Consider the following 18,070-nt stretch of genomic DNA (forward strand, 5'->3'; position numbering starts at 1 on the left):
GCACTTGGTCCAGGCTTCTACTTTTTATAGGATTCCTTTTTGATTTTCAGGTCACTAATGAAACCATACTTGGCCTCTTATTATTCTTCCTATCTTTCCTTTGCAGGGGGATAGATTGCTGTTGCGCCTTTAATATTGTCTCTTTGAGAAACTGCCTGCTTTTCTGAATTCCTTTTTCCCTTAGACTTCTTCCCTTGGGACCTTACCTGCCAGTTCTCTGGGTTTGTTATAATCTGCTTTTCTGAAGTCGATTGTCCTTATTCCACTGCCCTCACTCCTTCCTTCCTTAGAATCCTGAAATCCGTCATTTCAAGATCTCTTTTACCCAAATAGCCTTCAGTGTTCAGACTTTCAACCAATTTCCTCCCTGTTAATCAGAACCAAGTCTAAAACTGCTGTCCCCCTAGTTACTTCCTCCACCTTCTGAAACAAGAGCAGAGAAGTTCAGTGTCCTAGTGCAGCGAGTGCTACTCTAGCGTCTGGCTTTGGAATTGGATATGGAAAAGATTTATCCGTTCATCTTGTCTATCCAGGCTCAGCACAGGATTGTTTTCTCAGCACATTCATCAATGTGTTGTCCTATCAAATTTTAAATGCCCTGATATCCAAGGCTTTTTACCTCTTTCCTTTGGAGACCTCTTGCTAACAGGACATTTCTTCTGATATACAGCTTAAAAATTCCCTTTTCTGCATTTCATCCCATTATTCCCAGTTATCGTTCTTTGGACCGAGGCAATTCCTCTCATCTTTGGTGTTTACATCCAGGTATTTTGCAGATGATCCTCACATCCCCACCCCTTAATTTGTTTGGCCATACACACTATATATATTTAGTTCTTTTAGTCTTTCCTCCTAGGTCAATCCCTCTTGCTCCTTAAATGCAATTTAGCTCTGAAAAATAGGTAAATAAAGCAGCTTCTTACTCAACAGATCTGCTTTCTTTGTATATTCAAAGTCATATAATAGACTCATAGAAATAAATGTAGATCTGAGAGGGACCTTGAGAAGTCATCTAATCCATCCCCCTGCACTGAAGCAGGCTTAAAGTACCTAGACCAGCCCTGATGGGTGTTAGTCTAACCTGTCCTTAAAAACCTCCAAGGATGGGGATTCCACAAACTCCCTAAATAATGTGTGCCAATGGTTAACTATCCTTATACTTAGAAACTTTTTCTTATTATCCAAACTAAATCTTCCTTGCTGCAAACTAAGCCAATTACTGCTTGTCCTATCTTCAGTGGACATTGAGAACAATTGATCACTGTCCTCTTCATCACAACTACACCGCTACCTCGATATAACGCGACCCAATATAACACGAATTCGGATATAACGCGGTAAAGCAGTGCTCCGGGGGGGGAGGGGCGGGGCTGCGCACTCCGGTGGATCAAAGCAAGTTCAATATAACGCGGTTTCACCTATAACGCGGTAAGATTTTTTGGCTCCCGAGGACAGCATTATATCGAGGTAGAGGTGTATTTACATATTTGAAGACTTATCGTGTTCCCCCTTCAGCCTTCTCTTCTGTAGCCTAAACATGCCCAGTTCTTTCAACCTTTCCTCATAAGTCATTTTCACTAAACCTCTCATGTTTTTGTTGCTCGCCTCTGAACTTTCTCCAATTTGTCCTTGACTTCCTTAAAGTGTGGCCCCAGAACTGGACACGGTACCCCAGCTAAGGCCTCACCAGTGCTGAGTAGAGTGGAACAGTTACCTCCCCAATCTTGCATACAACACTCCTGTTAATACATCCCAGAATGACATTTGCCTTTTTCTCAACAACATCACACTGTTCACTTTAGTGACAAAACCTCCTGTTCACTTTAGTGACAAAACTAAGTTTTTACAATGTTATTTTACTCTTGCTGCTGCTCTTATTATTTTTTCTTATTTACTATTTGTATTACAATAGCATCTGGGGACCCCAGTCAGAATCCTGCCCCCCCACCCCCAAGGTGTCAGGTGCTGAACATATATAGAGTAGGAGGACAGTTCCTGCCCCGAAGCAGTTCTTATAGCCTGGGAGAGTAAGCTGAATTCTATTCTGGCTCATGCACAGTAAATAGAATTCTGAGACATGTTCCATCTGCTTCTCATAGGGCTCCATGCTTGTCATCTTACTAATTTCAAAGGCAAACTTTATCAGTAAAATGATGGTTTGTCTAATTTATCCCCTGAAAACTCAGCCGGCAATATGAAAGTCAAGCAGGGCTCCCTCTGGCTTGGGGGTTTGTTCTGGTGGAGAAGGGCAGTGATAAAGTGTAAAAAGATAGCACTGCACCCGGGAACTCTGAGCTGGCAATGGCCCCTTGAGGGACACAGCCAACTATCATCTGCACCAGCTGTGTGGCTAGTGCATAGTTTGCCTCAGAATCAGGGACATTAAACTAGCTCCTTTTTGCCCACCCCAACCGCTCAGGGCACCTTGCAGCTGGGAATCTGGCCCAGAGGCTTTAGCAAATGGGTACCTATCTTAGGATTTCAAAATGCCCCAGCAACCTGCCATTGTTTCTGTCACCCCACTCATCACTCACTAAGCCCTTTTAGCTCATCTCCACTTTCTAGTAGCTCTTCTCAGCGCTCATCATTTGCTCATTAGAAGAAGCAGGCAGGCCTCCATTTGTTCTAATTAGGTCAGAGGCCAGTACTCATGCGAACCCAGAAAGCCATATCTGGTAGCCAGTACTTCAGTGACACAGAACAGAGCAGCAGCAGAGATGCTACCCCTCCCCCCCCCCCCATTTGGTGAAGGGAGCAGCATGGATCGTAGCCACTGAAAGTAGCACCCAAGTGTGAGCGGCATTAACTTTCCTTATTTCCTTTCTGCTACGGCAGTGGGCTGGAGAGATGAGACAGTGTAGCAAAAGTGAGAAAAGAGAAAAAGTGCACAGAGATGTGAAATGAGTTGACACTGGAGGTAGCCCAGTTGCTAGGAGAGTTGAGGTGTCAGCGGCTGCTAGTGCTATATTCAAGTGGTAGGTGCTCACACGCTTTCAAACAACAACAAAAATTATATTGAATTTTTACTTTGGGTGTGATATTTTCTATCAGTTCAATTTTTGTGGTGCAATAGCACAAAGAGACAAGCGCTTAAGGTGTCTAGAGGCATCAGAACAATCCTATTTGTTTTATTTTTATTACCCAGTGGCTCAAACTGGCAACCCAGCCAGACTCTAGACATAACATGGGGCTGTTCAGATCTGGTTCTGAACTAGGTTGTTCAGGCCAATACCTGCAGTGGACCTAAATCAGAACATTGCATGCAAACACACATCCACCCACCCACCCCTGTAAGCTTCTAGTGAACTTCAGCTCCAATCTGCAGCATGGATCATGTCCCTAATACTTATGCACTAATTTGAGTTGGTTACAGTGCAAGGAGATGAAAATGAAATCAGCAAAGGCATGAGGGTATACCCCATCTGAGCTTGGGAACTTCTTCCAAAGCAAAACGTGCTTCGTATTCAGTGCAGCCTGACCTTATAGCTTTATTTCTCAAGCACAGAAACTGGGCTCGGATGACTAATTTTACAGAAAAAAAGATAATTCCCCATTGAATCAGCAACAGTAAATGTTCATGCGTTTTGTTTTTCATGGCCTAAATGTGGACTCATCTCTCCCTGAGAAGTGGTGTGTGACAAACACATGTAGGATGACTTCTCCTGACTTGACTGCATAGCTTGCAGGATGTATGTTAGAACCATAGTCATTCTAAGGTCTTAAGTGGGAGATATCCATTTACTTCAGATTATGGCTCCCCAGCAAGTCTGCGTGCAGGCTTCAGAGTCTCTTCCCCTTAAGCCACCTCAAGTGTAATGAACAGCTATACAGAACTCTTAGGACTAAGCTCTGCACATACACAAAATTCTACAGAAATGGAGCTCCTCTTTTCAACTGGGCGAACAAAGGAAGCGAGATTTTTAGCTCCTCTGAGCAGGCCAGCCTCAGGGAAGCCAGCTCGCTGATTATCCAAACTTTTCTTATCTGAATTGTCCAGGGGACACAACTCCCCTTCAGATAACAGGACTTTTGAGACAGTCAAGGCTCCACTGCTGAAAACTGCTGTTTTCCAGCAAACCCAGATGGACAATGAAAAAAGGTTATTCAGTGAGTACAGCTTACAATTGTCCTTGTTTATGTGGCTCCTATGGGAGAGTGAGGTGAATATTCACATGAGTTCTGATTATTGCCTATATCCCATCCATATCAACATGTGCAGCTGTGTTTATGTGTAGGACCTACACGAACTGTGGTATATGTTGGGATTTTCTACTTAGAGTAGGAAAATGTAATCCATTTTAAAATATTTTGGGTTTGATTCTCTACCAGTCTGAGCTCTACTTCCGTGCTTTGGAGAGGGGAGGCTGTCAGGGACCTGACATGCTCCAAAGCGGGACCGCTTTAACTCACATGTAAGGACCCAATCAGTGGAAAATTGGGTGTAACAGATCTTCCCCTCCCTGCCCTGACAAACCTGTCCCTAACCCTTTCCCTGCCCCAGCACTCCCCTCGCCTCCTGTCAACACCGGTGTTCCAGCACAGACGGCCACAGAACTCGGTTACAGAGCTGGTGCAGGTGGCAGCACTGTCACCTTCTCCAGCTTCGCTCTGATGGAGACCATCTCCCTACAGAGGGGCAAGTCTCCTGGGGCAATCTCCAGCTGCTTTAAGTTCAGCTTTTTGGACTGGGGAATCCAGACAATACATATAATAATAAGCAGGATATGGAACAGCTCTAAGGATGGGGAAAAAATCCTTGGCAGCATACCTCAGAGCCCGGGTCTCATGAGGCTCGTGTTATGGTGCTAAAAATAGCCGTGTGTGGATATTCCCATTCAGGCTCTGAGGCCTATCCCCATTGCCAACTTTCAGAGCCCAAGAGGGAACATCTACACGGCTATTTTTAGCACTGTAGTGCGAGCTCAAGTCTGTAGACCCAGGCTTTAAGACCTGCTGCCAAGGGGTTTTGGGTTGGGTTGGTTGGTTGTTTTTTTGCAGTGTAGATGCCAATACAAGTCAGTGCAGTCCCATGTCTGAACAAGTGGTGAGAGAAAAAAGGAGGGAATTGTGCAGCTCCTCAACTTTGTTTAGGATCTAGAGGTTAGTGACTAAGGGTCAAAATTTCAAAAGGGCCTAAGTGCTTTAGGCACATCTCACTGAAAGTCATGGGATGTAGTCTCCTAAGTGCCAAAGTCACCTTTGAAAAATGGAGTTTAGCTCCCAATTCATTTAGGCCACTTTGACAGCGTTGCCGTATACGTACAACAATGCTTAGCTCTTATCTGGTGGTTTTCATTCTTCCATTGAGCTCAAGCACTTCGCAGTGATGGATTACTATCCTTATTTTACAGCCGGGGAAACTGAGGCAAAGGGCAGGACAGTGACTTGTGACACTGCAGCCACTGGAGCTGGAAAGAGATCTCTTTGTTCAAAATTTTGGGCAGCTCATTCTGTTCTATTTCTTTATTTTGCCAGGCAGGGATTCTCAGTCCCCTTGCTCAATCCCTGAAACCACAACTTCCCTTCCATTAGATGGAAAATCAAATGCTTCCTTCAGTTGTCTGAATAATTTTCTTGCCCGTCTGTGCCAAGTAAAGTCAATCTGGTAAAATACAAAAATAAGAATGGAGTGAGCTGCCCGGAATTTTGCCTATTTTCATTCACAAGAATTTCTCATGGAGCCATGGAGAGTCTCCCCAAAGGTAAAGGGAGCTGACAGACTTGCCCGCTGCTTTTTCAATGAGCTATTTCTGGGGCCAGCGATGTGGGAAAGTTTGAAAGTGATATGACTAATCTGCACTTACCGCTGCTTAGGTTACCCTGCCGAGTGCTAGAAACCACAGTGATCACTCAACTCAGCAGCGGCGGCGGCAAGCTTGTGTACAGTATTTGGTTAGTGACAGTGAGGGACTAGTCATACAAAAACTTAAGGGGGTGTTTCCAGATTTGCGCCTCTTGTGACCAGAGCTCACTGGTAGGAGCTCGCTGCTATGTGCATGTGTCATCAGAACACAAAGAGATTTCAGCAAGGTGGGGAGGCGCAATTGGAGAGGGGAAATGCAGAAATTCTGCACAGCAAGCTTTTGTAATGATACATGTGGATAACATCGGTAGCAATGTCTACTAGTTAAAAGACAGGACTAGGAACTGATGCTTTGGATTCAGGTCCCAACTCTGCCACTGCTTTACTCTATGACGGCAGGCAAGTCATTTAACCTTCCTGTGCCTCTGTTCCCCATCTGTAAGGAAAAAAGGGCACACTTAAGACTTTGAGATGAAATGAGCTACAGAAAGGCAAAGTATTATACTAGGCAGCAACCATTGGTAAATATATCCTTGCTGATAGTCTTTTTTCCTACTGATCTCTTGCATGTGGCATATTCCTGTGATCACAAGGAGACTGTATCACACACCATTCCTCAGGGATCATACTCTTATAAGGCAGCAGCGACATCACCAGGGAAACAATTAGGTAGCAAAAATGGAAATTTTACTTTTTTGTCTAAATAAAAAATATTTGGGAAAAACAACCCTCCTCCCAGATTTACACTGAGTTGTCTGTGCCTGTTAACTGCTTAGAAGCCTGGCATTTTCCATGGTGTCTGCCGAACTAATTTTCAGGAAGATGAGGCACCATGATCCAGAGGCCTGGGCAGGGGTCTGGAATCCTGGTTGTATTCATGAATCTGCCATTGACTTGCTCTGTGATTATAACGGAGTCACCGTGCCTACCTATTTGTAATATGGGGCTAATGGTCTTACCATCCTTTGTAAACTGCTTTGAGATCTAGGCATGGAAAGCATTAGATAAGTGAACATGTTGCTGTAATAATTAATTCGGCCTTTGCTAAAGAAGAGCTATTGTGTTTTACTGTTTGGATGATGAGGAAACAGAATGTGGCAGTGTGAAGCTCCATGAGCCAGATCCTCCATAACAGGCACAATTCATTACCAAATGGTCAGTGTAGAAATGTCCTGCGGTCAGTACTTGATTTCTGTTTCCTTTACGACTGAGGTGTTGGTAAGGTCTGGAGACCACAAGTGTCAACTGTCATCCACTCCTTGCAGTTTACCCACTCCGTTTAAAGTAAGTAATCAGTGAATGGAATGGAAAGTCAGAAGGAAATTAAAATGTTTTAAATGTAGATTAGAGGATAGTCTAAGATCGTTTTCACCTTACAAGGTTTCAAGCGTTTTGAAGCTGATGGACCAGATGAGCCCATTGTGTTCCACTCTGCAGCTGCAAACCAGCCTTACAATTGGCTAGTGTAGGGAAATCCTCAGGTGGCATAGAGCTGATTCAGCCAACTTGACACCACAATCACTGTTAACCCCTTGGCATAGAGGTTAACAGGAAGGGGCATGGCCAGAGCATGCTATGCTCCAGTGATCTCTGTCTGTTGAAGGCAGATACAAGTTAGAGCAGCCCAGAGGCTACTCTAATTTATGCCAGGAACCCAAACCAATTCCAGCAGCCCCAGGGAGCCAGAGTTGGCATAAAATGTCTCTCTTACAATAGGGCAATAACTGAAATATGATAGGTGCTCCCTTACTGTTTCTCCCTGAAAGAGAGTGTAGGAAAGAAAAGGCGAGAGTCTTGCTCTTGTACTAAAGAAAAGATTTTAGATAGTTAATAGGAATTGGAGCCAGAGGTTAGGATATTTCATATGATGTCTCAAACATAAATTTGGAGAGCAGATACTTTCTTACTGTTTTACTTATTTTATATTATTGGTATATTTTGTAGTGGCTTCCTTGGATGAAGTGCTAACAGACTGCTCTGTAGCTGCAGAGTCTGCCATTTGACTATAGTTTTCCAAAGCCTCAGGAATACTTGCAGTCCTTTAAAAAAAAAAATAATAATAGAACGCAGGGCAGAATAGTGGCAGAGTATGATTTAAAATATCAAAAGTGTACTGGAAGAAACTTGGATTATAAATCCTCACCCTTATATGGAGGATTCAGGAAGCTGATCAGTTAGTTTTAGCCCTCTTCATTTTTAGTGGGGATAGAGTGACATTGCAGGTTCTGACTTTTGCTTATCTCAGCTGGGAGTGCCAGTAACCTGCTGCTAGGCTTGATTGTTATAAAGTGTCAGCAAAATCCTCCGGCTAGTTTCTTCTCAAACAGAAGGAAATCTGAGAAATGACTTTTGTAAGTTTCCCTCTTACAGGAGATGCACCATTTAAGTAGTTTTATTAAACATCTTTGTACTAGTTCTATTTTGTTCAAAATGGGGGGGTGAGGGGGAAACCTTCTTGAAACATTAGCACCTCTATCAAATGTCTGTCCCACCAAAGATGCCCCATGCACAGACCCTGCTAGGATGATCCATGTTCACCACAAAAGCTAAGCTCCTCTGTTGTCTTTGTCTGTTGTGTAATTCAAATTGTGGTTGGATGTGTGTGCTTTTTTGCTTTAATATATTAATTCTGGTGTTGCCTGCATTTCTCTCTTATTTTTAATGTGTGAAGAACAAAGCACAGACCTGGAATCTCAGGTGAGAGTCCAAAAGAAGTTTGATATCATGCTGAATGCTATATCCAGAGTTTACAGCTCACGGCTGCAGACCCTGAGTGCTTGCTCCAACTCCCAATTAAGTTAATAAAAAAGGCTTTCATTGGCTCAGGCCCCTAGTGGGTTAAGGGTCACCAGAATTACGTGTCTTCCTTTCAGTTATGACTTGTCTACACAAGGGAATATTTCTAAAAAACATGTCCTCTAGCTGCTACTATTGATGCAGCTCCACCAGCGGCATCAATGGTGGGATCCCAAGTGTAGACAAGGGTCCTGTGGCTGTTGACATTTTTAGCACTGCGTCAATACTTTAACACCTGTTTTGAGCAGTTTTGGATAATGCAGTAGTAAAACTACTGGTGGCTTCAGGAACCTTGGGTAGCCAGGAATAAATGGTACCCGTTTGCACATGCATCTTGGTCACGTTTGGCCAAGGATGGGAGTTGCCTAGCCCTTCATCCTGCAGAGAAGGGAAAGATACTGCGGTGGTGGTGATGATGATGAATCTTCTGGTTTTATGTCCATTCAGCAAGAATAAGAATTTGATAGCCTAGAGCCTCTCTTGAAGTTGGACACACCTATATGTGAGGGAGGAAGTCTCCTAATTGTCCCTTGCCAGCAGTTCATCTTCCTTAATAATCAATGCACCTGCATTTCTGCACTGCCCATCCAATTACATTAGTTAGGAAGGTGGCTTTTCTGCTTCAGAGTGATAGCTGCTGCTCTCTGGGTCATTTTTTTTCCCCCTCTCAATTTCACACAGGTTAGTACGGCCGAGTAATCTCAGTAGTGTGGCTACTTAAAAGTAAGAGCAGTATAAGATTATTCATTACGGTGACAGGAAGTCTGCACCAGAACACAGTGTTGTTTGGTTACCAGGGTGAACAAAAAGAGAATGCGCAGTTGCGCACTTAAGAAAGTAGGTGTTTAGAGACCACTCTGAGATGTCAAACTTGTCAGAGAAAATGGTGGTCTGGGACACAAGAACATTCACGTACTGTGTCTCATTTGGGAAAAATAGTTCTTGTGTCCATCCTCTTGTCCATAAAACAGGCCCTGTGTGGGTAGCAGAGCAGCGTAAGCTGGCCTGTAGTGTCCTATGAACGGTCCCACTTTTCAGGATGAGAAGACAGGTTAATCTCTTCGGCCCATTCATTCCTTGGCCTCTACTGAGACTGCGAACAAAGACTCCAGTTTTGGTGGGTTTTGATGTAGACATCTGTGCATGGGAGGCTGGACTGAAACCAGACTGGTTATTTTAGATAGGCATCTAAACAGCCCATCAGTTGATAACTAAAAACTTTCAGTCACCACGGACCTAAAATCGATTTGAATCAGTGACTTTTAGATAAAAGTTCATGGAACCCTTCACCAATCCCAGAGTCATCCAGTTCCCCATATTTTTAGGATAACTTATATTTTCCCATCCCAGTTTCCCCTGTATTCTAGATAGACATTCTAGATAGACATATTTCTGATACCATCACATCCTTTACAGTGTCATTTAAATGGTTTTTTTTCCCAGGTGAAATATTTAAACTACATAAAAATAGATGCAAAGCAGTACAGTTCAGAGTCCTCCGGTAACAGTTCTACTTCTCCTGCGTTCTCTCTGCAAATTGTCTTCTCAAAGCTAATATAGGTTGAAGGTTAAATAGGGGCCCGGTTGGAGGGACTACTAAAATTTTTAAAATACTCCTATATTAAATGCAATTCAGCTTGTGGAAACATTTGTCTTCAGGTCAGTTTTCCTAGCATAAGGCAGTTATTGGTTGGCAATTTCAGACTTACCTTGAAGATACTCTCAGGGTTACAGTTTTTTGCAGGAACTAAATCCAGGCCTTATCAAAAGAGGAAATGATTCGCCCTGTCTTGAGTATTGGCTTTCATAGCCGTCAGGTTTGATTTTACAATTTGCAGTGTCTGGCAGCTTATAGAGAATCTGATGGTGACCAGTAACCATGAAGATGGGTCCTGGTTGTGAACAGATACAGACTGAAATATTTAAAGTTGTGAATCAAAGTGGAAGACACCTTCTCAGTTTCTCAGCATCTTCCCAGAACCTTCCTTCCTTCTCCCTGTTTTTTACCCAGGGATTTTAAAATACTTTATACAAGTTCAGCTTTGCAAGACTGCTGTGGAGTATGCATTATTATCCTCTTTTATAGATGGAAAAAACCAATACACAGAAGCCTGATTCTCCACTTTCTTCTACCTGTGCAAATTGAGTGTGAAACTGCTATGAAATCAGAAGAGTCATGTGTTTTATACTCATCTTTTACAGGTGTAAATGCTAAACCAGATGAAAGGTAGTGGAGAATCCAGTCTAGAGATAAGTGACTTGCCTACAGCTACACAGCAAATAATTTGTAGATGCTGAATAGAACCCAGGAGAGCTGATTCGAAGTCCCCTCCTTTAACCACTGATCAACATTTGTATATGGTCCACTCTTATTCCTCCTAATCTTGTACTATTATTAGTCCTAATGTTGTCTGCAGATTTTTCCTGGGACATATCCTGACTGTTTCCCCAATCATGGTGAAGTCAGTTTGGGTTTAAAGGCAATTGTGGGCGAAACTGGGCAAGTATGAAACAGCAGACATGCTTGAGGCAGACAGCAAAATTTGTGTGTGTGTGTTTTCCTTACAGCACTGCAACTGTTTTAAACAAGTTCCCTTTTCTTTGCTCCAACTTGCAGAAATATTCTGCATTGTGCTTAACACAGCAGCCTGATTTCACAAAGATTTCAGGCCTTGATTGCTCTGATAGTGCAACAGAGAGAGAGGGAGACTGAAATTTTCTTTTCTTAATTTAATTTTATTTGCTGCATCCTTCAGATTTGTCCATGACTACCATAAAGCTACTACCAGGTTACTTAGGTTTGGCTGTGTAGAAGATATAGATTTTGTTGATGTTTGCTCTGGATGAGTGCTTACACAGCACTCAGGAAAGCCAATGTTTTCAAAAAGTGTCCACTAAATATAGGTTTCTCCATTTCTGAGAACCGTCCATGAGATATTTTGGGCCTGATTTTCAGAGGTGCTGAAAACCTAAAACAACAAGAATCAGTGACTAGAACGTGTGAAAACCCAGAGTGTTCCAAAGTGTGGGCCTATAAGCTCTTAAATTCTGTGTCCCAGAATGTACTAGACTCAGTGTAGAACCTATGTAGGAAGCTTTGGGGCCAGTCTTTCCTTTGGGTTTTCCAAAGTATAGCTCAGGAATCTGGAGGGGCTGTTCTCAGGACATACTGTCCTTTTGCTTCCTACTGTTCTCCTTTCCTTTTTTGCTCTCCTTTCCTTTTTTGCTCCTTCCTTTCTTCACCAGCAGTTTAAGGGATTGTGCTCTTTCCAGAATCTCTACATTTGACACCTGTCCCTACTTCAAAAAGTCCACTGTGTATGGTTTAGCAGAGTCTGAGGCAGGGAAGTGTCTTTTGTAAGTACAAATTAGCACTGAAGGGCAGATCTGCGCTATTTATTCTTTACCTTTAATTACACACTTTTCTGTGCCATTTTTTCTTGGTCATATAGGGCAACTAAGAGGGGCCAATGTATCTCTTTCCTTGAAGCCATTTTGCTGTGTGTTCTTTAAGCTTTCTTTCAAGGGATTACCTTATTTCTGCCAATAGGGAAGAATTTGGTAGTTGAAGCGGCTAGATGTAAAGTGTAGCACTTTATGCACTAACAAAGGTGACTAAACTTATGCCAGAGATGGTGGCAGAGTGAGGGCAGTGGCTTCACCAGATGTTACTGAGCATGCTCAGTCTGTGTGAGCATGCTCAGTCCAAGCCAAGCAGCAACTCCGGGGGGGGGCACATGACCTCATGTGTCCCCCCCACCTCCAATGCATCGCCTCTGACTCATTCCCTCCGACGTCTGAGAGTGCAAGAAATAGGCGTGCTTCAAGTCTGCTAAACTGAGGGGCCCCTGGAGTCAGAGGGCTGGGTCTCTGTATTAGTGCACACCTTTGATATAAAGGCACCAGGCCTGTCGCTTACTTTAGTCTTGTGGAAGCAGAAGTTTTTCTCCGACAGTCTCGAAAACACGTGTTCAAATTTAGTTTTAGAAAAGAGAGAGAGTGTGTGTGTGTGTGTGCGTGCGCGCGCGCAGAGCACACACCCCCCGCATGCCTCAGCAGAGGGAACTGGCAGAGCAAAACAGAGAGTGCTAGCATAGCAGTACATTTGCTAACATGCTCTGTATCATCTGGAGATAAAGAAGCTATTGTAGGGTCTCACAACAAATATTTGGTGGCCTCAAAGTGCAGCCACCAACTCTTGGTGGTGGCCGCACTGACAAATTTTTCCTAAAATACTTAATTAACTTTAGGAAAAACAAATAAATTTGCACATACACATGTCCAAATCATTCTAATTTATTGACTCTTTTTGTAGACTCAATAATAAAAATAATGTAGTTGTCTCTATTGTTTACTGAACCTAAACAGAATAGAAACACAAATAAGGTACTCTGCAGGTTCTTGTCTTTTTTGTTGTTGTTTCTTTTGCTTTTTTGGATGCTTTTTTTAAAAAGACTTGCTAGCTAGTAAGTCTGCTGCTGTGAAAAGGGATATCAACAAACATACACATATCACTTTTCACATCAGCAGACTTACTCAGTCCTGGCAAGCCCAGGGACAAATTAAGCCTTGGATGGGGAGGTCAGTAGGGAGGATGTGGGGGACAGGGGGGAAACCTGACAGGCTGGCGGAGGCAGCAGGGGTCAGGGGTGATGGGGGTTGGAGCCCGGTGACCAGAGCTTGCTGCCTGCCACCCCAGGGAACTCACTAGCTGCCTGCTCCTCCAGCATTTATGTTTCCAGAAGGGGGGCAGGGTCCAACCCATGCTGGTGGCCCTGTGGGAGGGACGACTGCTTTGCTCTCCCCTCCCCTAATCACTGGCGAGGAGGCTGTGGCCGCAAGAAAAGCCACTGGTGGCCACATTTGAGAAACGCTGTGCAGAATAGCTACTACTGCAGAGTTTGAAAACTTCATGTTGGTTGTGCTGGTCCAGGGTAACATCATAAATATTACAAAACCGTGTTTTATTTTACAGTGATGGTCCAAAATACACCAGCTTACAGCAGTGCCACTGCTGTTGTGGATCTTTCCTGTAAGGGACTGTAGCATTTATTTATTTAGGTAAAGCTATTTTTCTGCTCTGTTTTTGAGAGGATTTATTATAATTCTCAGCATCTCACTTCCAAAGCCAGGCCTATAGAGGGCACTTGCAGTCTTAGGCAGGCAGGAATGGCTGCTTTCATATATTTACCCTGTGAAGTCTCTGAGCCAGAGCTTTGCTGTTGCTAGGAATAGCAGTTCTAATGATATTTGCTTAGACACTTAATACCAGATACTCAATATACCTGGATTGTAAAGCACAAAGGCATAAATTGCTGAAGCCTTTCCCCTCCCCTTGTATTTTACAGTCCAACAAGGTTCCTGTAGTGCAGCCGTCCCACGGAGTCCATCCACTCACCCCACTCATTCCATACAGCAACGAACATTTCAGCCATGGCTCCCACTCACCACACCTGCCAGCCGACATCAACCAGAAACAAGGTAACTCTTATCCTACATAAGCTTATTGGGGCAGGGGTCCTCATGATGATTTAGAAGAGGGGGCTGATGCCGTAAGTTGTTGAAATTAGAGTTGCTACATAGCCAGTGGTTCTCCAGCATGGCCAGATTCTTTAACCTATGTCCAGTTCAAAAAATAAATGACCATCAAATTTGCAAACGCTGAGTGCGGTGAGCCATGGGCAGGTAGGGGCATGGGCTAGCAGGGGAATTTGCTTGGGATTTAGCTCCTTGAGGATGCGTTGCAGTCATGGCCAAGAGAAGCTTGAACATCAAAAACTGTCTGCCTTGATCATCCATTTTGCTTAATTCTCCGTGTAATAACTCTCTTTGTAGCCTTAGAACAGACCAGAGTCTGGGGATGATTCACAAAAGTCAACCAGAAAATGGAAAGTAACCTTTCCTTTGACTCATACCCGAACAGTTGTCAGGTTGTCATTTTGAGAAAATAAATGCTTGAAACAGGAAATATTTTGACTAACTAGGATCTGTGTCTGGTGTGTAGCTGGATTTTTACAGTCCGCGGCTGTGCATATGTGGTTGTCACGCAGTTTGACTATTTGGGTTTCTCTTATTTGTTAATATAATACATAGCAGACAGACAATCATCTCAGGAAGGGTATAGAGGAAAGTACAATAAGGAGAGGTTAGACCCTGTACTGTGAAAAGTGAATACATGTGTGTGAATTTATCATAAATCATTTTTGGTTTGGGGGCTGGTGAGAAGCTGCTATTATATGTTGTATTGGTGCAACAGACTCAAAAATCTTCCAAGTTCATCCAAAGCTATGCTAAGATTCACAAACTTTGGGCAGACCCTGGGCATAGTTTCAGGTAAATCTAGGTTAATGTACAGCTTTGTGTCAACCTCAATTCTGGCAGGGATCTTGGGTTCATTTGAACCTGGAAGTCAATGGAAAACTCCAGGTGCATACACAAGATGGTGTGTTTCACGCACAGCCCTGCATACGAAAGCCACATGGCTATCTACTGTTCTAAACTTTATGTGAAGCTATCCTGCCAACACCCCCATTGAGAGGTAAAGACATGAAGTCTTCCACCCACACAGTATTGTTGCTCACCTTTTGGAGTGGGGGAGTTTTCTGTAATTTCACGCAACAGTCACCAGTCCGCGTAATCTCAATTTCTAAAGCTTCCGAGCATGTTGCAAAATGATAGTTGAGCTGAGTTACGAGTGCTGCCAAACAATGTGCCATCAAGTAAGGGGAACGGCTAAGGAGGTAATGGTGATTTGTTAGCAGTTTGAATCCTAGGGGGCACATTCTGGTCTCACCAGTGTTACCCTCAGTAAATTCACAGACTGCTGAGGATTTACACCCATGGAACAGATACCAGCATATGTCTGGTGTTTCTTCCAGACAGCAAATCGCTTGCCAGCCACCAGCATGTAATAAAGTCAACAGAAAAATACGAAGTTAAATTAAAACCTATTAGAAGCACAGCTCATGGCAGATTTCCAAGTCTCACAAAAGTGGAGAGGGAAGATTATTATTATTTTTTTTAATCTTGCTTGGCTCCTGAGGGAATATAACACAATGCACCTTATTTCAGGCTACCCTTGAAAACTACTTGCAGAACACAGCTCCATGACTACTGAAGGGCCTTTGAAAGTCCCTGCCTGCGAGTGTGCTTCAGAGACTTCCTATTAGTATGTAAAGCTTTAAACAATAGAGCACCAGCCTACCCCAGGGAGCTGCCCTATGTCCTTTCATGAAAATTAAGATTGGCACTGGAGCTGCTAATGGTCCCACAGCATAAATCTCTGTTGAGGGCCTATGAATCTAGAGTGCTCTCCTCCTGGAGATAGGCTAAACTACATCTTCAGTGTCCTTCAGGGCAAGGCTCTAATGGCTAATACATAACTGGAAGGTTATTTGATGTTCTTTTGTCACCAGGTAACTATACAAAGGTCAGTGTTGTGTTCAAGGGATCATTCATTTCATATTCTTTCACCACAAGGCATTTCCCTGGCAACATCTCACTCTTCATCACACAGACAGATGCGCACACATACACACGCTCTCTCTTTCTTCCCACATCGGGGACATTAATTTGAGGATCTTTCTTCCCCATGTGCCTTTTGGAGGTAGATACCTAAAGCCTGGTTCTGGGTTTTAATCCTGTGCCAAATGCAGTGAGAGCAAAGCAGGGTGCTTATGATTTTCAGTTCCCCAATTCTGAGGGCAGTTGAAGACCCATTTGGCCCTCCGTGTAGGAGCAGCTTCAAGGCTGCTCTAACTTCTTCCCAGCTACCCAAGGCTCCAAGAGAAGCTGTCCTGAAAGCCAGGAAAATAGCCAATGTATAGAGACACTCTGGCCATACCCCCTTTCCTCTAACTACACCCCAGTACCGACAGCTGTGAAGAGCACCCAGGGAATCCCATTACCAAAGGGGAATTCTCAGCTGGCCACATGAACCAGGTTTATGGCCCCTTGACACCAGCAGAGCAGCACAAATAGGTTGTGGTGTAATAGAAAATCAAGCCCTTAAAATCAAGGCCTCTCTGAAATGGAATACACAAGGTACACTTAGAGAAACAGCCCTGAGAGAAGCTCATGGAAAAAGTCATTATGGATAAAGAGTGCACAACAAAATGGCAGGAAGTCACAGGGAAGGAAGGCCTTGCTCCTGAATGGTGTCATTGGTCAGCATTACTGTGAACACCCTAAGGAAGAGTTTATCTGTGATGAACTGGGGAGCGGGGGGGGAAAGAGAAATAGAAACTGATGGGATGGAACAGAAATGCAAAGCACAGCATTGTTTGGCAGGTGAGTGTTGTGGCCTGTGGATCACCAAAACATGAGTAGAGGAGTCATCTTTTTTTCTGCAGTAATATTTGAAAGTTATCGCTTTTCCCCCCCCCACCCCCCGCAAAGTGCTACACCGAAGGGCATGTCTGGGGGTAAGCCTCCCAGTCTGAGTCCATGGTGTTAGCAGGGCTCACACTAGCCCTTAAAAATAGCTGGCTAAATGGCGCTTTGACCTTGCCGATCAGGCTGGAGCTTGGCCTCTCAACTCCCACTCGCCTCCTGCCCAGGCTTCAGAGTCTGAGCCGCAACATCTATTTTTAGAGCACTAGTGTGAGGACCCGAGCTGGGAGGCTTGCTCCCAGATGCAGTGTAGACACACCCTTAGTGGTACAACCAAACCACTAAAAGGGATTAATTGTTGTACCTTGTCATTTGGAACGATTGTGCATAGGAGAAAACTTTTGTCACACATGTTTCTCTGGGCAGGTCTGCACTAGAAGCGCTGCAGTGGTGCAGCTGCATCAATGCAGTTTTAGCACATCTGGTGAAGACACTGTATACTGATGGGAGAGCGCTCCCCCATTGGCATAATTACTCGACCTCTGCGAGAGGCAGAAGCTACGTTGGCAGGAGAGCGTCTCCCACTGACATAGCGCTGATGTGGACAGCGCTTAGGTCACTGTAACTTGTGTCACTCGAGGGGGACAGGGTGTATTTTTCACACCCCTGAGCGACATAAGTTACATCCACTTAAGTGGTAGTGTAGACCTGCCCTCACGAGTCACAAACCTACACAGAGTTGCTGTCTTTGGACTACATGGAAGTAAATAGAGAAGTTGAAAACATATTGACTACCATAAACCTGGAAAAGCTAGTGCTTGCTCTTCCCAAATTTCCTTCTCTAACCAAAGTCTTGATCCTCTGCTTAGGTGTGCACCGTCCTTCCCAAACATCGGATATCCCGGGTTTCTACTCCCTCCCTCCCGGCGGGGTTGGACAGATAACACCTTCTATGGGATGGTAAGTGTTGACAGTTTATCCAGGCCTCTGAAGGCAAATTGAGCATTGCTCTGACTCCTGCATCCTAAGCTGCAACAAGGTCCATTTACTCTCTAGGTCTTTGATCCACTCTAAATAGTATAATTTACTGGTGCACAATTTGTTTACCAAAGCACTTTGCAAACATTATCTCTTTAATCT

At 43.9% G+C, this 18,070-nt stretch overlaps 1 protein-coding gene across 3 annotated transcripts in view; it reads left to right on the plus strand.

Moving 5' to 3' along the window:
• Positions 1-18,070, plus strand: part of TCF7 (transcription factor 7) — a 111,517-nt gene that overhangs the window by 65,396 nt on the left and 28,051 nt on the right. For all 3 annotated transcript variants that reach the window (XM_024205832.2, XM_024205833.2, XM_024205834.2), the window contains exons 4-5: positions 13,948-14,080; positions 17,800-17,890. In XM_024205832.2, coding sequence (XP_024061600.1) covers positions 13,948-14,080; positions 17,800-17,890 — 224 coding nt within the window. The remainder of the gene's footprint in view (positions 1-13,947; positions 14,081-17,799; positions 17,891-18,070) is intronic.

Source organism: Terrapene carolina, unplaced genomic scaffold (genome assembly GCF_002925995.2).
Source record: "Terrapene carolina triunguis isolate 2854851 unplaced genomic scaffold, T_m_triunguis-2.0 Scaffold629, whole genome shotgun sequence".
In the NCBI taxonomy this organism is placed as follows: Eukaryota; Metazoa; Chordata; order Testudines; family Emydidae; genus Terrapene; species Terrapene triunguis.